Raw genomic sequence first — 20134 nt, 5'->3', positions numbered from 1 at the left:
ATTTTAGATTCTCTTTTAGGAATGCATCTAGTTCTTCTTGTTCTCCCCTTGCCAACGGATAGATCTTGCAATCTAGGGAGTGATCTCCCGGTATAAGTTCAATTGCGTGATCCCATTGCCTTCTTTCAGGTAGCGTGTCAAACTCCTTTTTATCAAATACGTCTTTGTATTGATGAAGGTGTTCTGGCACTATCTTTTCGAATCCTCCTTCTTTTCGATCCTTGCCTGCGGCTTCTGCTAGCTTCTGTGCCATTGTGCCTTGGGCTCTGATATGGTAATATTGATCGTCGATCGTGGCATCTTCGAAATTATGGAGGTTCACCTGTATCATCCGCTCGTCTTCTCCTAGTTCCTCAAAGAATATTTCCGGATCCTCCTCTGGATCAGAGATTTGGATTCTCGGTCTGCATTCTTCGGGACATCTTTCAAAAAGGTCAACTTCAATTCTTTCCAGTCTATCTTGGGATTGTGTTTGTTTAACCACTCATGTCCTAGAAACATTTTTCCGTTACCCAGATTGGTTACGGCAAGATGTATCTTCTCGACGTGTCCGTCGATTTCCATGAGCAGTATTACAAATTCATTGATGGCTCCGTTTTTATTAAGAGTTCCATCTGCGTTATAGACTGGAATAGGTCTCGGTATCTTCCTTGTCTCATATCTTTTGTCTTTCACAAATTGGGAGTCGATGCAACTCCCCGTGTATCCACTGTCCAATAGTGCTTCGACTGTTTCTGATTGAAGAGTATCTAATGTAGTAAGCTTACATTTTACGTTCATTTGATTGCCTTGGGTGCCCCTAATGTACTTTTTTGGGGAGGCAATTTCTATGATCGCTTGTATAGCTTCTACTTTTGGTAACTGGTTGATTTCTTTGATCGTTTCCCGGGTTACTTCTCTCGTTCTTTTTTTATGTGTCCAGGCACTTAGAATCCCAATGGATCTTTCTTCCTTTTGGTCTCTTAGCCTGTCTACTACCCACTCTGGGGTCCAAACTTCTGTTCTAGGTTTTTTTAAAGGGGTTCCTGACCTTTCTTCTACAGTCTCTGCTGCGTTTTCCTCCGTAGAGTTTGCCGCATCGGGTGTAGGAATCTTAGTATCTATCGTAAATGCTGCGCTTTCTAGTGATTTGCCCGCCGTTGGAACTGCGGATGTCTCATCACTCTGCGCCGCTTTTACTCTGGTTGCATCTTTTTTGTTTCGGATTTCTTTCTTTGTCTGAGTGGAAATAGTTTTATTGTCATCCGTGCTAAAGCTGCAGCTTAACAATTCTGAGTCATACATATCTACAGTTAAAGGAAGAAATTGATTCGAAACGTCTTTAGGCTCAGTCGGTCAATGCGGTACCGCTGGCCTCTTTAAAAACCCTCCAGGAGTTTTTCCCTTTCTTCTTTCGTCATCTTCTCTAAGAATTCTCGGACATTAAATTGCGGCTTCCTTTTTTGTGCGTCTTTGCACTCGAAGCTTCTATGTCCTTTCTCTCCGCATCGGTAACATCGTCCCTCGGTGCGGAACTTTGCTTTATCCACCTCCATTCATTCTCCGTTACCGGTATAGGTATACCCGGTTCCGTCTCTTTTCTTCTCTCCTTCTTTCTTTTGTTCCGAATAGGATTTCTTTCCGTTTTCGGAACCTTTCTTCTCTTTTTCTCTTTCTCTCCAAATATAGTCCATTCTGATGAGTTCTCTTTTCCACTCTTGGTAATCTCTAGGAATATGCCCACCGTAGATCACCCTATCTACTAGCGGCTTATTCATATTTCTTCTGAGTAGAGATATTAGGAACTCTTCATTTATCCTATTTTTGTGTCCCGCCCATCTTTTCTTGTCTTCAAACCTTTCAAAAAAGGCTTGGGCGGTTTCATTGCCCTGTTTTAGGGTCAATATTTCATTCTTGGCAGCTTCTTTTTCAAAGCTGTCCTTGAATCTTTCTTCCATTTTGTCTGCGAAATACGGCCAGCTTCCGTATGTGTTTGTGATGTCGAGCCCCATTTGTTGAGCGTCGACCCGGTTCTCCAGCCAGTCGGTCCGAAAGGCCGCGGCTTCTCCTTCTTTCATAAAAGATAGCATGAAGCTTATCTTTTTTCTATCATCTTTGAAGTAGATGGCATCATCTTCGAAATGTAGAAGTAAGGACTCTCTAAAGGCCCTGTACTTTTTCTTATCTCCGGAGAAGTTTTCTGGCTTCTCCAATGCTGTTCTACTTCTCTCCGTTCTTTCTGGAGGTGGCGATGATTGCTTCTTTAGCTTTCTTTCTAAGACGCTCACTTCTTCGAGTGCCTCGTCTAATTGCGATTGGTAAAGCATCCGTATTGCTCTTACTGCCTTTTCCACTTCTTGTTTTACGAATGCTTCCAATTGCGCTTCTTTCGGGGGGGGAGTTTCTATTCTGGGTAATGAGTCCATCATTTCCCTGGTGAAGGCGCTGTCCGTGCTGTTGGATGGCTCGGGCAGATCTCAATATTCTAGGTTTGACATCGAATTTGAGTTGGGGAGGAGGGGGAGTTTCGGATTTAATTACGGGGGATGGGATTCTGATTGTTGTTATCTCTGATAGAGGAAATTGTCCTCTGAATACGTAATCTTGGGAGTAGACGCGTTGCTCTCCTATCCAAATGTATAATTCTCTACTAAGCATAGAAAGGAGTTCACCAGTGATAAGCTGGATCGATACACCGCTTTCTAAAATCTTTAGTAGTCTATCTTTTCTCTTTGAGTCAAGGTGGTCCTCTTCCATCCACCACTGACTATGTATGTAAGGTAACTATTTTTTGTATTTTTATGAATTTTATGTAAAAGGTATTGTAATAAATTGGGGTCCGAACGGTTGTCCCAATGTAACCCGCTTATTAAGCTGTCAGTTCTTCTCCCGACTGGCGGACGCAAATGCGCGGCCTGGTCAGAGGAATTCGAAGGATGAAACTACGTAAAACCGAGAAAATCCCAGTGGTTCCACACCAAAGAGATTATGATGATATAAAAGGGGTAACTAGAGGGGGATGGTGACAAAAGAGTCTTGGGAGGATGAGGGTGATACGTTGGCGGGAAAGAAGGATAAAATGGTGTTGGGGCGAGTGGGGATGTGATGAAGTGGGAGGGTAGTGGTGGTTTGGATTGAGCGTTTGAGTAGGGCTAGGATGAGGAAGATGATGATGATGATGATGGTGATGGTGGTTAGGATTGTTGCTGTTACGTTCATGGACGGTACTCGTGGTAGTTGTTGATTGTGTAAAAGCCTTATCCCCTATACCGAACTAACGGAGGGATGAAGACCTTAAATCGACAAGTAGCATCACAAGTAATCAATTGAGAAGTAATCAACAACTAAGGAAAATATGTACATGGATGTTCACTATATATACGTTTCTGAAAGTCAGCCATGAGGCGCTGACTGATATAACATGCAGTAGCCATGAGGGGCTGACTGATGTTCTTTGTAATAGTTCTAGGCTCTTTGTCACGTGATGGTCAAGTGATCTGATATAACTAAGTATTATGTTATCCGCGCTAATAGCAGCAGCTTAACATATTATGTCTGTCATGTGATTAGATATTAAAGAAAATGAGAAAAGAAACTAGCGCTCTTGTTCAGGTCGTGACATCACCTTCCTGTTCTTTTGACGATCCGACCCCCTTAACCTGCCCTCTTCAAAAGACCTTCGTGTCCCCTGTCTCACATCCCATCCCAGCCCATACATCCCATCCTGCCCCACACAATGCCAACCGCTGTCATAAGCAATGCCACCAGAATATGGGAGATCAATATTTACTGGAGTCTCTACTCCCAGTGTGGGATATGGGATCCAAAAGGTTGCGGCGTAGAGATCTGGGAGTGTATTAGAGCTTGTATGTATCTCTCTCTCCTCCTTTGTCTACGCATAATAACCATCATCGCGTGCCCTCTAGATGACTCCACTCATGGCACTCAGATCCGTCATCTCTGAACTGTTCACAATCAACAACAATGCTCATTCGTCTTCTTCCACAGCCTCCTAACGGAATATTTTGGAGATACATTGCTCGCCGATAACAATTCACAGCCAATGCCTATTTCTCTGTTTCCGCGTCGCCCAAAACACACACCAACGACACACTGATATTTTACCATTGTTACATGGACACATTGCTATATGCAACACATTCTATGGTCATGTCCACGAGTTGCCATCACGGCATCTCCCACTATTTCTATACTGCAATCTCTGGATGGATCATCCCTTGTGATTGCTATTGCTTAGCAAGGCATAGCGAGTTATACAATATCATTTTGCGAGGAGGAGGCAAAGAAGGAGGTCTGCATCAATGCATATGTCTTACTTGCTGCTGCTGTGGCTGGACCCACCAAGTCTAGCAATGTTTTATAGTCTCTTTGTCTCACTTGTTCTTTGTCTCTCCTCTCTCTCTCTTTTGCTACTCATGTTGTTTTCCTCATCTTCGTGGTTGTTCTGCATTTCATCTCATTGGGTTTTGGGCATTATCTGCATCTACCATATCCATAGATACGTATATTAGTACTATTTCCAATGTATGAATTTCTCTCCATGGGCCAAGGTCCCCAGTTCGAAACGTTGAAGCTGTGTGTTGCGAGGGACAAGTTCGACTTTTCTTGATCCTTTGCTTGTTTGACACTGATTACTCTGAGGTATGTGCCTGACATCATTTTTCATTTGCTCGCTATTCTCTCCTGCCACACGCTTAACTGATCCTATTCAAATTGGTAGATTTGGTTCTGTTTCTTGAACTCCAATAGGATTCGGATACCCGCTTCTAACTGCATTTCCCCACACCCATAGATAGCGATACTTGAAGAAACACGTACATTAAAGCTAGTCAGCTGAAGATAGTCTTGAGGCAATTGCAACAACGTGTACCTGGTGATACCACCATCGCAACTGGGGTGTACTGCAACAACTTTTCAGCATCCATGCCACGCGGATGATGTCTCGAGCAAGTTCTCCACGCGAGGAACCGAAGCAAGCAGTTTTGTGTGTTTGATATGCATGATCTAACGATAATGAAAGCAAGGCACTGCATAAGCGCCTTTTGCAGTTTCAAGCCGTGGATACCGTCCTCACAACAGCAGCATGAGAACTAAAAATGGCCCTTTGGAAAGTCCCGAATGCCAAATCCTATAGCTGTGATGTCTGGTGAAGCTTGGAACTCACACACACACACACACACACACATTTTTAGCAGTGTCCAAGGCACAACATTGCGAGTCAGAGAGGTTTTTTGCAAGGAGCAGGAATGCTTGTGCTGTTCTGCGTTAACAGGTATGATTCTCAAACTAGAATGTCTTCCAATTGGCTCACGCCAATACCGGTCTTGAACTGGTCACGCGCAGCTCAGGACTGGAATTCATTACACTTTGTTGCTTACCCAACTGGCTAATGCAGTTGTGTCAACAGGTCCAAGTGTAGATGGGGAGCTTGGGCACTCCGACATGGTCAGAACATTGTTTTGAGAGGTCGCAGATCTGTATTGTAGAAGCTAGTAGTAAGCACAGCTATAATTGGTTGGTGTCATACTGAACTAATCGATGCAAGCATTAACCTATCCCTCGGTGGAGCGGGCTTCAGCAAGAGCTTCATAACTCGGTAGCGGGTTATTGGATGATGCAGCCACAAGGAGATACATTCCTAGGTCGAATTTCTGCTGGTATGTCTCAATATGGGGCGTAACAAGGAAATGAAATCATATACAGTGTGTGCGCTGTGTGTGCCCCCCCAAACAGGCATTCAGTTCTACTTTCTCTAAACCTCGAGGTGCGTGGGTGACACTGCGCGATCAGAATTATTCACACCCATCTGATCCGAGAATTTGCACTGCTTAGAACTCTCCCCCGGGACCCCCTGGGTGGCGTGTTTTGCATTGCTTCTCATTGCAGGACGTGATGGATTGGGAGGATCCAGAAGCAATGTTGCAGTGGTAGCTTACACCCTATGGCTTGCCCTACGGTTGGGCAGAGATTGCCGTCTCATTGTCTTGATAACAAAGTAATACCTCTGCGGTCCTCATTCGTATTCGTGGTATATACAGCCAAAGTTCCAAGGCAACTATTACACTTTGTTATTGTGATGGGATGATGAAACACAATTGGTTAGGATCCGACTGAGTTCAACAGCGAGACAATTAACCGCTGATTAACCACGAGCCATGCAAAGCTATGTGGGGAAGACCCCGGGCATAAATCAAGTATAGTATTTATCTTACCAAGTTGTATCTTAACGGTGTGTCGACGGACATGAATGTCTCCACCTGCGATGATTCTGTGTTATAAATGTGACTAATAGGCTAATCCCCCGCCCCGCAGATACCATTGTTGTTGTTTTTTATCAACGCTTTTATTGTCATTGTCTTTTCTTGTATTTTTAGTCTTTTTTGCGGGGGCGATACGTGACAATATCACTTGCATATGATGTCAGTAGGGGTTTGGTCTGCAAGCTTGCAACATGAATAGCAGCGAGGTACGTACATATAGTCCTGATGATCGCAAGGCCACCCCTGAACTCGGAGCTCACAGAAATCAAACAGTATCAATTCAATCACCAAACACAACACAAACAAATCCATCCCCCGGCTGGCTATTGTCTTCCTGTAACAAAAAAGCTTCAACGTTACCTAGTTCCGGGCCCCCCCTATGTGATTGGTTAGTTTCGTTTGACGTTTGAGAATACACTCCTTAGCCCCCTTGATCCACTGTTGTGGACTTTTCCAACTTTGCCCACTCATTTTCGATCCCTATTCAATCACGGAGGCATTGGACTCTGTCATAGTAGGTGAGATGTGAGATAGGCTGCAAGAAGGTTTATAAAAAATAAAATGAAAGTTTATTCTCTCCCCCCCCATATATATCAGCCTTTTTGTGACCCTGGAGCCACTTGCCGTTTTCTTCCATTGATGGTAAAAAAAGAACTGCAAGTGAATGGACTCCAAAACTCTTGATGGGGTTCTCAAGCTGTCCATATGCCGACCCGTTTGCTGAAACAAGAACAACTTGAAGATGATGTTGTTGCTCAGGTCCCCTGGGATAACGTATGACGGCCCATTGTAACAACCAAGAGTTAGTTACTCTGGCACACACAAGAACACACTATAAAGGTAGTGAGGAGGGAGCGGTTACCCCTTAAGCTGCAGAGAGTTTGTTGGTATACAACAGGAGGACTCGCTGAGGAGTCTCCTTGATCTATTGGGGTATTTATACTAATACAGAGTGTTTGTACCTATGTACTGTACAGTTGATAAAAGCAGTGGCTGATGATGTCAGAGGGCACAGCCCGTGTGACCAGCTCCACTGCGTGAGAGAGTTTGTGTCTAGAAGAAGAATAAAGGCAGCGCTGTGCGAGAAGGTGGGGTTAGAACGAAAAAGGAAAGTGCCGCATGGCACGGAGTGTGAACTATAGTAAAAAAGGTTAAAGCGGAGAATGAAAATTAAAGGAAAGGTCCGAAAATTGTGTTATCACGGGAGTTATCCAGATGGGCTTCTGGCTCCCACGTTCTGTCCTCATCTCCATAGCCTTTCCATAGGACTAGGAATTCTAATTTGCCACACTTCAAGTGTGCATCCACCACCCATTTGACTTTGAACTCTTCTTCACCTTCCTGGGTGATTACAACCGGTCCGGGCGGGTCTATGCGCTGTCCCGGCAGCGGCCCTTTGTAAGGTTTCACACGGCTAATATTGACCGTGGGTACTACCTTCATTCGTTTTGGGAGTTCCAGCTCCACTGCATTAGGTTTGACTTCCTTAATCTGGTAAGGACCAATCCACTTTTCGGTCAGTTTTCTAGACTGCCGATCTTTTAACTTTAAGTGGTTGGTATCTAACCAGACTAGGTCGCCGACTTTGTAGTCAGGGGCCTTAGAGCGTCTACGCTCTGCCCTGCTTTTCATCTGCTCTGCAGTTTTGAATAGCGCCTTGCGCGTTTCGTCCAAGACAGATTTCATGTCCTTGGCCATGTTCTCAGCAGCCTCGTTCTTGCTTTTGCCAGGTTCTACACCCATTCTGGGGAGGTACAATCTAGTAACCTCGAATGGTGCCTTTCCTGTGGCCAATGACTGTTTGATATTATAAAAAAACTTGGCTATCTTTAGCCACTTGGCCCAATCTGTCTGCCTGTCATTAATAAATATCCGGAGATATTGTTTCAACTCCTGGTTGAGTCTCTCCGTTTGTCCATCAATCTGCGGATGGAACACCGTTGATAATTTAGGTTTGATGCCCAGCATCCGGCATAATTCTTTCGTAAATTTGCTAGCAAATTGAGGTCCTCTATCGGAGATAACCGTTTCTGGCAATCCATGGATGGACCATACGAAATCTTTAAATAAATCTGCCGTACCAGCGGCAGTAATAGTTTTATTGGTGGGTATGAATACCATTTCTTTGGAGAAGCAATCTACTACCACCATCACTGAATCATACCCATTTGACTCGGGCAGATCCGTCGTAAAGTCAACCGATATATCCTGCCAGGGACCAGCTGGTATCAGATTCGGCATAAGTTTACTGGCCGGCGGTTGATGAGAATTCTTAGCCATAGCACATCTCAGACAGGATTTTATGTGTTCCTGTACGTCTTTGACCATGCCAGGCCACATATAGTTTCTGGAGATCAACTCCATTGTTCGTTGCCACCCAGGGTGCCCAGCCACTGGTGTGTCATGATGTCTATCTATTGCCTTGATTCTTGTGGATTCAGGCACATAGATTTTGTTTTTAAAATGGAAGAGCCCATCTTCCCATAAATAGTTTTCATTGCCATCAAGGCATGCCTTTTCTTCTGAGGAGATGTCTTTCTTGAAGACTTCCAGAAGATCCGAATCTTGCCCAATTCTAACATTGGCAACCCTTGATTGGTCTATCAGGGTGACACCTTTGTTATCATCCTCAATACCATTGGCATGATCCTCTCTTCTGGACAAAGTGTCCGCTTTCCCCATAGAGCTTCCAGGCTTATGAATTAATTTATAATTAAACCTTGACAAGTATACCACATAGCGAGCCTGTCTTTGGTTCAAGTCTTGGGCCGTCATAAAATATTCCAGATTCTTATGGTCCAAATTTCAAATTGGTGCCTAGCACCTTCTAAGTAGTGCTGCCAGTGCTCTAGAGCTCTAATGATGGCCAGCATCTCCTTGTCGTATATTTGATAGTTGCGCTCTGTAGACAACAAACTATGCGATAGATAGGTGCAAGGCCTCCAAAGATCGTCAGGGCATTTAATTGACAAAACAGCCCCAGTAGCAAAATCAGAAAAGTCGGTTTCTAGCCGGAACTCTTTGTCTAATTCTGGAAATACTAATATGGGCACCGTTGTAAATGCCTGTTTAAGCTTATCAAAAGCTTCTTGTTCTTTGGCGCCCCAGTGCCAAACAATATCCTTTTTAGTGAGATTGTTCAACGGTCTCGTGATTTTTGCGAAGTTTTTGATAAACCTTCGGTAGAAATTTCCTAAGCCAAGGAAGGCCTTAACTCCTTTGACACGAGTAGGTTCTGGCCAGTCAAATATAGCTTGAACTTTCTCAGGATCCATCCTGTGAGGCAACGATAAACTATAACAAAAACGAAACCTGTCTCCTTCTGCACTTGCAGGGAGTAAGGGGTTCGATGAGCTTGAGGTCGACAGACGCTAGTAAATATAGCGAGTAGAGGACTTTGAGAGGTAAGCTTCAAAGGTTCTTGTTGAGGAGTAAAGCGGGTAAATTCAGTAATAGAAAACTAAGGAGCCATACATGAATAGGTAAGGCTTTATATAGTGAACTGTTCGTTCCTCAGACCGAAAGGAGAATATACAAAAAGTGGTCTGAGGAATCAGTCGACCAATAAGAAAAAGGGAGAGTAACTATCGTACAACTTTTAACTTGATTAATCAGCAGGTGAGAGACTTGTACTAATAATAGAGGATTGTCACACGTGTTCAGGAACCGTATCCTCATAACGAGGTACAATCCTGAATAAGGCGTTATTTGTATAACCAGGCTTTACTGGGGTTTGGAGCTGGTTGGCAAGATGCCTACTACCAGTCCCTACCCAGTGTGCTGGCTGGCTGGGAGCGATACCCAGTCTCTGATCTGTGATATAAAATGGTAGTGATAGTTAAGAAAGCCTGTGAGGGCTATGAGAAGTAAGACGGCAAAGGATACCTCTAGCCCTAGAGCCAGAGGTGTAACGGGTAAAGCGTTTGAGAACCAAGACATAGCGAAGATAAGAAAATAATGAAATGGTTCTTACACATCCTAATTCCGTTCTGGCCTATGATCATACCGAGGAAGTCTACTTCCTTCACTTTAAAATTACATTTTTTGGGTTTGACGAATAGGTCCCGTTCCTGTAAGCGTCGAAGGACTTCTTGCACGATCCTGTCATGCTCAGCCTTATCATCCGACTTCGTAAATATTAACAAATTGTCAATGTAAATGATGACACAGTTTTCCATATCCGCAAAGATCTCGTTCATCATGCTCTGGAAGGTTGCCGGTGAGTTGGTCAACCCAGAAAACATAACAAGGAGTTCAAATGATCCTCGGTGGCACGTGAACGCGGCCTTCCAAGCATCTTCTTCTTTGATCCATACATTATTGTACCCCCATCTGAGATCCATCTTTGTTAAGATTTTGGCGCCAGCCAATTTGTCTACTAACTGACTGATTAAAGGCAGCGGATACACATTTTTAACCGTGTGCTCATTCACGTAACAATAGTCCATAATCATGCGCTTCTTACCATCTTTTTTAGGGATGAAGAACACCGGGGACGTCATAGGGCTTTTGGAAGGTCTGATGTAACCCTTCCTAAGCTGTTTATCTATGAAACTTGAGACCTCATCTCTTTCTGGAGCAAAGAGGGGAATCATGTGTCCTTTTCTCGGTTTGAAAGTGTCCTTCAAATCTATTGCATGGTCCCAAGGCTTAGCCTCTGGGAAGTGCTCTGATTTATGTTTTGAAAAGATTTTCCAGAAGTCATGGTACTCAGGAGGTACCAGCCTCTTAATCTCTTCCTTGGGTTTTACCTCATCATCGTCATCGTCAATCTTTTCTAGAGATCTGAGCTCATAAATGTGACCAGTGTTTATCTTCTCAAGATGCTCATTGTGACGGACGTGATTCAGTTTACCCAAGTTCACACACTCCTGAGGGCAACGTGACAATGTGACAACCCCTGTCTGCCAGTTAATCTCAGGATTGTGTTTGAATAGCCAGGTCCAGCCCAAGATTAAATTAATCTTCCCTAGTCGGGTAGCTTCGGCAGTGACTCGTTCCCTGTGTCCTTGGTATTCGACCACAAAAGAACATTTGTGTGTGATACAGCCACCCGCGTTAAGTGTACCGTCCATGTTATAGACGGGAATAGATACATCTAATTTTACAAGGGGGAGTCCAATTTGCTCCGCCCAGACCTGATCTATGAAAATTCCGTTAGCGCCTGAATCAAGCAGTGCACTGGTTGGGTGTACTGTGCCCCGGGCAAGGTTTTCCACACCAACGTCTAAATGGATCTCCTTTTGGAATAAGTATGTGCGCATCAACACACGCTTTGGGACTTTGGGAAAGGGTGGCTCCAACAAAGAAGAAGAGGTATTGAAAGCTACATATTTTTCTATTTTATTTTTACCAGAATCAAGCACCCTATTGTTTGTCTTGCCGGGGCCACGCTCCAAGGGAGACGCTGGTGCAGCGGTAGTATCATAAATATTACAGTTACAATGCTTTATACAAGTACATATTTCTGATAAATTTTGAAATCTATTTACAAATTGGGGAGCCATCCCCTTCTTTCCATTATTGCTCGTGCAACACCCCGGAGCAGGGGCCACTTTGTTGTGGTTTACTTCATTGTTTTGTGGAGCGAAGGCACCCAAGTGACCTAAGCTCCAAACTCTTTTCCCTGAGCTTTCATTTTAGCAGCCTGCTGATCGTAGAAGAAGGCCCGGATTTTGTCGTAGGATCAACCAGCCAGAGTCTGGAGCCGATCATCCGGTTTTTCGGATTCTAATTGGCGCCCTTGATTATTTTTTTGTTGAGTGGGCCTGCGCTCCTTTTCTGCAGTCTCAGGATGTGTGTCCCTCTTTGCCGCAATTGTAGCAGTTGCCCTTGAATCTGCGCATCTGTCCTCCTTTGACCGTGCCGATATCCATGGGGGCTCCCTGCCCTGGTTGCAGCCCGAATGGCTTGAACCCGTGAGAATGATTATGTTGGTTTGATGACCCAGGGCGCCTCTGGGAATGGTTGTTTTTGGTGGTCTTGCCACCTTGGTGCATTTTGTAGAGCTCTATGGCTCTACCTATTTTTTGAACCTCCTCTGCTGCTTGAGAGAGATTCTCATTTCTCATATCCTGCAGATAAAGCTGTTCTGCAATGTGGGGGTTCACATTGCGTTCCAGCAGCTCTACTGCATGTTCATTACCAAGACCCCCTTGGATGGAGAGGGCCAGGAACTGGGTTATGAAATCATCCGTTCTCATGTTGCCTTATTTGAAGGAACGGATTTGCTGACACACCCAGTCACGCTCAGTTTGCGGTTTGAAATATTTTTTGATCTCTACTTTGAGATCGTCCCAGGTGGGCCACACTCCCACGGTGTAGCATTCCTGTAATCTAACTTGGGTGTATTGACCCGCCACAGGTCCCTTTAGTCGAGATAGCACCGCAGTGGCTACCTCAAAATTGTCGGCAAATGCGTCCCAATTTGCCTTAACCCATATTTGGAGTTTTATCCACCATTCAGCAAATTGTGCTCTGTCTCCTTCGAAGGCGCTGGGGTCAGCAACGACTTCGACTTTCTTGTTGAACTTCTTTTCCACCGAGGGTGCTGCTGCAGGGGGTTTGCCTGTAGCTCAGCAAGTTGAGTGGTCAATGTCAAGATCTGTGCACGCATGTTGTACAACAGAGCGTTGACATCCATTTGAGGTTGCGACAACATGTCGACTTGTTCTCTTGTAAAGTAAAAAAAAGGTAACTGGGGGTCCCCGCTTGCTATCTGCGGATCAACCTCTTCCCAGCTGAGTATCGGATCTCAATCTCCGACTACCCACACTATAGTTTGAAAATTATATAAAAGGTATTCGTAATAAACCCTGGTCCAAACGGTTGTCAGGGGGTGGTCCGCTTGTTAAGCTGTCAACCCTTCTCCAGACTGGCGCAGGCAAGTGCCCGGCCCAGTCAGAGGTATTCGAAGAAGAAGTTTTTGTATTCTAAAATCTAATCAACAGAGGTTCCACACCAACTGCTGAGCTATGGTACTCCCTTTATTGCTGGGAGCCGCGTATCAAAGGTTTTGTTTCTTCTCCCAAAGCACTACAAGGCCGGTCGCAAAGAGCGCTGTCGATGATGAGAACTGCTGTTAGAAAACCACACACAAAAACAAACTAACACACAATCCTCCCAGATTCCACAGAACTTGTTTATGGGCTTTGCCTCCTAGAACAGTGGAGTGGTCTGGTTGTTCGTGGGGTGGTACGTATAAAGATCCTTCAAAGTAAAACCCAGAGATGTATGAGTGTGGGTTTTGAGGAGGAGGGATAGTTGAATTTATAGAAGATAGGGGCTTAGTGACGAGTATAGATGAGCACTACCTTGCTAATTGTAGCACAAGGTAGGTTTGAGAATGACGAGGATGACGAGGTGACGAGGTTCCCAGTGATAGCAGGCTTCTGACGCACAAACTGTAGTGCTCAGAAGGACTCTAATTGAAAGGGATGACAATGACTTCAAAAGTGGGAAGTGACGATGACAGCAGTTGACAGTGGTAGAAGTGGGAAGTGTTGTGACCACACTGGATCACAAGTAGCAGAGTAGTGAACTTGAGAGTAGAGAAGAAGTCTGGATTGGAGTTCTTGTTTTTTTTTACAAGGTAAAATACAGGGGTTTATATAGTAAAAGAAAAGTAGGCTATGCACAGTATAGCTGTGCAAAAAGAATGAGAAAGAACATGAAGGAAGGAATGTATGCTGACGAATCCTGCGTAGGTAGTACAGGATAAGATTGTCAAAAAAAGGAAAAGAAAGGGATAGAACAATGAATGCTGTGAGTAATGTCACAGGTTTGTACAGCCATAAAGTAAAGTCCAATAGCAAAAAGAGAGCAGGAAAATCATGATGTCATGGGAAGATGCAGTAAAAAAAAGGGCAAGGCAAAACACTATCAGTATCAACACAGTTCCTTTATTGTCAGTCAGGCATTCTAAAAAATATGTGTCCATAAAAATGATTCAAAAATCAAAAATAATCGCACTGTGATTGAATGTTCTGCTGGAAAAAAAGAAACTGGAGCCACCAGTCCACCACCTAGTCCAAATCTGACAGTTCCATGGCCTTACCAATGGACTGGTTGTGTTGGACCACCTGGTCAAACGAGGGAGGGAGAGGAGTAGTCCCAATTTGGAACAAGTGAGTCCCAGGCAGCGTGTGGTAGGTGTAGCTGTAGCGAAGATGATGGACAAATGATAAGTGTACTCAAGTGAATGGGACAGCAATGAACATGGGCAACGCAAGGAGATGAACCTTCTCCAGCTCAAAAACTACCCACCCACGCTCCAACCAGGCAAGACGAGCGACCAATGTTTTGATAGTATATGATGGTAGATCGACATCATAAAGATGGACCTGTTGCCCTATTTGAACCGGCCGCCGGGGCTTTGCTGATATCAGCAGTGGCACGTGGTAGTTGACGGATCGGCGACGGAAGTGGATAGGAAGTGGTGACATCAGAAATGGTGGGGGAGCAAAGAAGATGAGGAGGAGGAGGGTGGAGGTGATGAAAAAGTGGATTAGAATGGGTATCCAGAAACGACCATCAGGTGAGAATAAAAAGGAGAGGAAGGGGCCCATGGTGGGGCTAGGCAAAGGAAGGGAAGTGAAGGAAACGACAAAAGCGAGGGCGCAATGCAATGTGTAGCCAGTGGCGACGCGAAAATTTGCCAAAATGCCAAAACACGGAAAGTACCGGATGGAAAAGCAAAGGTGAGCGTGACTGGATTGCCTAAAAGAGGTGGTGCTGATCAGCCACAAGTTCAAAAAGGGCAATATTAATTACTATTCCACGTGGCACTGTGCCTGTGTGGCGCAAAGGCGAGTCTTTTTGAATATTTGCTTTGTTATTGACACCTGTCCATGCTACAAATCAACTTTGGTGCATGACAGCGCACCTATCTGCTATGTGGGATATTCCTAAACAATAACCAAATCTCCTTCACCCTGGAGTCCGGGTGCCCAGTGGGACTTTTTGTACAACGTGCAAGAGAGTAGAAGAGCAAGTCCTAATGTAACAACCAAGAGTTAGTTACTCTGGCACACACAAGAACACACTATAAAGGTAGTGAGGAGGGAGCGGTTACCCCTTAAGCTGCAGAGAGTTTGTTGGTATACAACAGGAGGACTCGCTGAGGAGTCTCCTTGATCTATTGGGGTATTTATACTAATACAGAGTGTTTGTACCTATGTACTGTACAGTTGATAAAAGCAGTGGCTGATGATGTCAGAGGACGCAGCTTGTGTGACCAGCTCCACTGCATGAGAAAGTTTGTGTCTAGAAGAAGAATAAAGGCAGCACTGCGCGAGAAGGTGGGGTTAGAACGAAAAAGGAAAGTGCCGCATGGCACGGAGTGTGAACTATAGTAAAAAAGGTTAAAGCGGAGAATGAAAATTAAAGGAAAGGTCTGAAAATTGTGTTATCGTAACACCCGTACCAGCCTGACATTTTTTTTTCAAGAAATTCTGTGCGTATTTGCAGAAGCTCCCCCAGAGTGGGCCACGGCCGCTTCCTCAGTGATAAATGTGTCGCAGTTTGTCTCTGTTTAGTATTGAATGTCGGGAAGATAAGTGCCAATGTGAATATGATGTCAAAAACATACCTTAAAGTTAGCGTTGATAGCATGATGTGACAATAAAAAATATAATTTAATAATAACCATACCATACTACGGATCTAGAAACTCCGAGTTTGAGTGACAGTTGCTGTCTTGCAAAAAGTCAGTAAAGACTGCATCGCTGCGTTTCTGAGACATGGGTGACAAGTTCCAGCCAGCATTGACATGGAGTGTTTGGTTCATGATTCACGGTTCCTTAGAATTGATAGTATACATTATTTGCTAGGTTGTACTTGACTTGATCCCCTACAACAAAAAATCACACCCCCCAAACCGACTCAGATCTGCACACATTGCTACGCATATAACGCCCCAGGATGGCACCCTTTGTGATAAAATTGGATAATGCCCAGACCAGGGATTGAACCTGGAACCTTCTGGATACATGCCAGCTGCTCTACCAATTGAGCTATATGGCCAAGGTTATACCATGTAGGATCTTAAACATGACATGCAACCACGGACGTCTTACACAGAATAGCTGCTGCATACTGGGCTGGCTTACAAATCAGAGGTATTATCCTATGGAGTATTGGTATGTCAGAGTATATTCTAACACTTTGTACGGGAAAAAAATTAGTATATCACCATTATCCTCACATCACAAGCCCCACCCACCGCATCCCACCTCTAAAAAAAAAGTGATGAAAGATTTAAAAAAAGCCCAATAAAGCCCTCCGCTCCACCAGCCCAACATGTCCACTCGCTCACATGCGCGCTTGCAACAAAGGCAAGATCTCCGTATATTCCACCAGATGGCTGGGACAGAGCTTTTTCCAGCAGCGAACGACGAGGCGCTCTAGCGGGCACAGCGATCGGATGAGGAAAGACTTGAATTGCGAGTGTGGCCAGGCACCCGAGTCTCTGCCACAGAAACAGACCTCGAGCTCTTGCAGCAGGGGAAGCGTCAGCCCGTCGAGCAGGATATCAAACCCTTTCGATACTCTGATCTCGATACGGCGTATCGAGGGATGGTGCAGGCACCCCGATTGGCGTATCGGCGTGATGTCGGCGTCGTTGACAGAAACCAGCGAGAGAGAGAGTCGCTCGAGCAGGGGACAGCTCTGCAGGACGCGTAGGAACGATTGTCCGCTAAGATTCGAGAAGGTCAATGTCAGGTCTGTTAGGCGGGCCCAGGGGGGATTGAGGGTGGCCAGAGACTCTACGTCTTGGCCGACAAAGCGAAGGCACAGAGTGCGCAGACGGGTGGCTGTATCTGAGATCACAAAACCTTCGTTGGGAAGTCTGCATCCCGTCAGTTGCAGGCGCTCCAGGGACGGGGTACACTGCAGAACCTCGCAGAAGGGGTTTCCGTTTGTGGTCGCCACCCAAAGATCCCTACAACGCGTAATATAGGGCCGCAGCCAATTCATCGGCTGATGTCTCTTCATCACGCCAGCCAGAGCATCGTTGTCATCCACGATAACACCGATGGATAGGGGAAGGCTCTTAGCCCTCGCGAGCCACGCTTCGTAGGGTGAGGACGAGTGCCCCGTTGCCTTTTGCAGCGAAACAGAAAGGGAACACCATAATTGGGGTACAGACAACGCGATTGTCCTCCAGCTGCGGCAGACCCGAGTCAAGAGCAAGGGGCAGTCTTCCACCCGTGGTCTGATGTAGTGTTCGCACGGTAGACACTGTATGAATATCTCGCCCATGATTTCGGCTGGGAGCCGGCGGACGGCAGAGACGAGTGTCTTGTGCGATCTCAACGAACCCTCCACATGCGTCCTGCTCTTCACCAGCACCGTGCGTGCCGCCCGCAGACGCTCCATGACGTTGTCCACTTGGAAAATCTCACTGTTCAGACTGGCGAGCTGCGTCTCGCGATCCGAAATCAAGTCTCGGATAGACTGGACATCTTCAAGCGAGGGGACAAAGTTCGTAGAATGATATTTGGTGACGTGCTCTTGCGAATCGCAAAACTGTAGGTATCAAACATGTGATGAGCCAGATCATCTCTGCAGTCAAGACGCTATCTCCCCACCTGTGGCGACAGTTTATAAAAACAAAGAACATGCGCACCGAAAAGGACTGGGTTAGAAAACGGCAACCCGTGGTGGGGCGAAACGTACCGGAAGTTGGTCTAAAAGCGCTAAGACTGTGCTCAGGATAGCCAATAGGGACATTTTCACTAGTTCTTTGCAGAAAAAGATGAGTGTAAAGTAGATGGTTCAGTGAAAGACAGGTATTCATGGGTGTCAGATGGGGGCAATGCTTCAGTCTGCCAGTGCTGCATGTAAACCTGCCGACGTCCATTCCCTGGGACAACCAGCCACGGGGCTAAAACGAGGATCCGAATATGTATGTGCAGCTAGAAGGGAACAAGTACGTCATGATCACGTGACTGTATTTAACTCGGCAAAGCTTGGTTGTCAAGCTTAAAAGTAAACATCTGCTACGACTTTATGGCGGGATATATTATGAAGCTTGCACATCGCACTCCTCTATACAGGCGGAACCTGAAGCGCAGGATCTTCGACAGGTCAAAAGAGGTCGTGTCGTACGGTTTGAGATGGGTCATCTCGATTTGTACGAGAAGAGGGGACCGATGATCCTTCGCCCCCGTGCGTACTGGTCACCTGGTGTGTTCAATATAGGCTTCAATCCAACGGAGAACTTACCAAGTCAGTGGAGGTTGACGGCAACCAAGTCATGCCTTTTTCATGTCTCTAACGTAGCACCCTGGGATATCAGAAAGCTAGAAAGCGGAGACGTGGCAGGCCCCCGAACGACGAAAAGAATCTCAACCGGTTTTGAAGTCAGAAACTTTGAAAAGGTATCATTCAATGGCCCCGCTATAAACTCGCAAACGGTCGTGCCTTGTGAGAAAATGATCAGCGCTATTGCAGAATATATTTGTCGCCGTGTAATGGTTCATAATTGCAAGATAATAAATAAGCGCCAGGCGATAGACGCCTCATGCAAGACCTTGAGGAGGCGCCAAAGCGGACCGTGCATAGCGGGCTCAGTAAAAATAACTGGGCTGCTGATACATGCTTGACTGGTGGTTATCGTCGAGGTAGGCGTCTAATATGACGGAGCGCCTGTTTATCTGAGTGCAATAAATATCACGACCTTTTAGACGCCAGACGGGGACATGCTCTTCGAGCTAAGAGCACCCTCTGATGAACGTTGACGCCGGGTCTGAGCAAGGTTCGGATAACATGGGCGTGAAGATAAGTTGTGTGCGAGCACTGCGGGTGACATTTTCCATGCAGGATAGCCGAAGTGGCAGTAGCGCCTTCTTGGTATCATGGTGCAGCATTAAAAAAAACTGGGGTATGCGTCCATGCATCATCGGTATGGCATGAATTCCTGGCAGCAGACGCTATTGATTATCGGTAGACCGTGATTGGCTGTCCCATTCAGTCACACGTTGGTGTAGGACTGCTCTGGGAGATGACAGAAGGTGCAAGCTCGTGACGTTCCAACCTCGGAGGCACGGTCGTCAAACTTGAAGCCCAAGACGTTCCTTCAAGGGTGTCGCCATCGAGTTTTCTAAAGATATGTCGAGATAAGAGTAGCGACGTGATTATTTCAGCCATACTAGATTTGTTTGATTGAAGAGTTGAGAAGAAAGGATGAAAGGATGCTGGAATGTGACAGTGACGGAATATTGAGCAATTTGCAGTGCCAAGTGTGGCGGTTACCACGGTTTCCCCCAGTTCGACGGGAGTGTTCTCACTCTGGGCGATCTTTGTCTTGTCCTCGACATATCGCAGAGAACTGGATGTCAGCGAACTAGGTATCATCCACGTTCGCATGCTACCATCGAGGTGTACTAAAATCAACTTATAGCCTAGTATCTACCACCCTCACGTATTTCACGTCGAGACCTTCAAGTTACCACTCGCTTCTAATCTTCACAAAAGTACCTTCTGAGCACCGAGCACGACATCTACAGCTCGCATTCGTTCCATCATGTCACCACCAGGTTATGACCGTTTACCCATGTACGCCGTTCCCTCCGACTCCTCCGAACCTCCCACCAGACCCCCCTCCCGCTCCTCCTCCCCCTCGCCCTCCCGCCGCACGCCCCGATCCCCCCGCCCCTCGTCTTCCCAATCCAAAACACACACACCCCGCCCCTGCCTCTCCATCCGCCCCCGCACCTGCTTCGGCCTGGAGTCTGCTTTCGGAACCAGGTGGGATAAAAGAGCGATCGAGGGAGATGGCACATTTGAGGGTGAAAGGCGCTCCGCTGGGCGGACGTGTATGCATCGGGGACTGGTGGCGAGGGTGAGAGGACGGCTCCTCGGAGTCGGGG

At 45.9% G+C, this 20134-nt stretch overlaps 3 protein-coding genes across 3 annotated transcripts; all 3 read right to left on the bottom strand.

Annotated features, from left to right (window-relative positions):
- Positions 1 to 1535: 1535 nt before the first annotated feature.
- On the bottom strand, positions 1536 to 2405 carry SERLADRAFT_433603 (uncharacterized protein; the record flags this gene model as incomplete). Its single annotated transcript, XM_007313817.1, has 1 exon — positions 1536 to 2405. One exon carries the CDS (start codon positions 2403 to 2405, stop codon positions 1536 to 1538), a length of 870 nt encoding a protein of 289 aa, XP_007313879.1.
- Positions 2406 to 11194: 8789 nt separating this feature from the next.
- SERLADRAFT_345708 (uncharacterized protein) lies at positions 11195 to 11524 on the bottom strand (the record flags this gene model as incomplete). The annotated part of the gene is made up of 1 exon (XM_007313816.1): positions 11195 to 11524. A coding segment is annotated over one exon (330 nt), but the record flags the coding sequence as incomplete, so codon positions are not given.
- A 5047-nt stretch (positions 11525 to 16571) lies between these two features.
- Positions 16572 to 17993, bottom strand: SERLADRAFT_433601 (uncharacterized protein; the record flags this gene model as incomplete). Its single annotated transcript, XM_007313815.1, has 2 exons — positions 16572 to 17789; positions 17940 to 17993. The coding sequence occupies 2 exons, from the start codon at positions 17991 to 17993 to the stop codon at positions 16572 to 16574; spliced, it is 1272 nt and encodes a 423-aa protein (XP_007313877.1).
- Positions 17994 to 20134: the final 2141 nt, after the last annotated feature.

This window comes from Serpula lacrymans, assembly GCF_000218685.1.
Source record: "Serpula lacrymans var. lacrymans S7.9 unplaced genomic scaffold SERLAscaffold_2, whole genome shotgun sequence".
NCBI lineage: Eukaryota > Fungi > Basidiomycota > Agaricomycetes > Boletales > Serpulaceae > Serpula > Serpula lacrymans.
The sequence above is the reverse complement of the archived record's forward strand: the minus strand, read 5'-3'. Positions and strand labels throughout refer to the sequence as shown.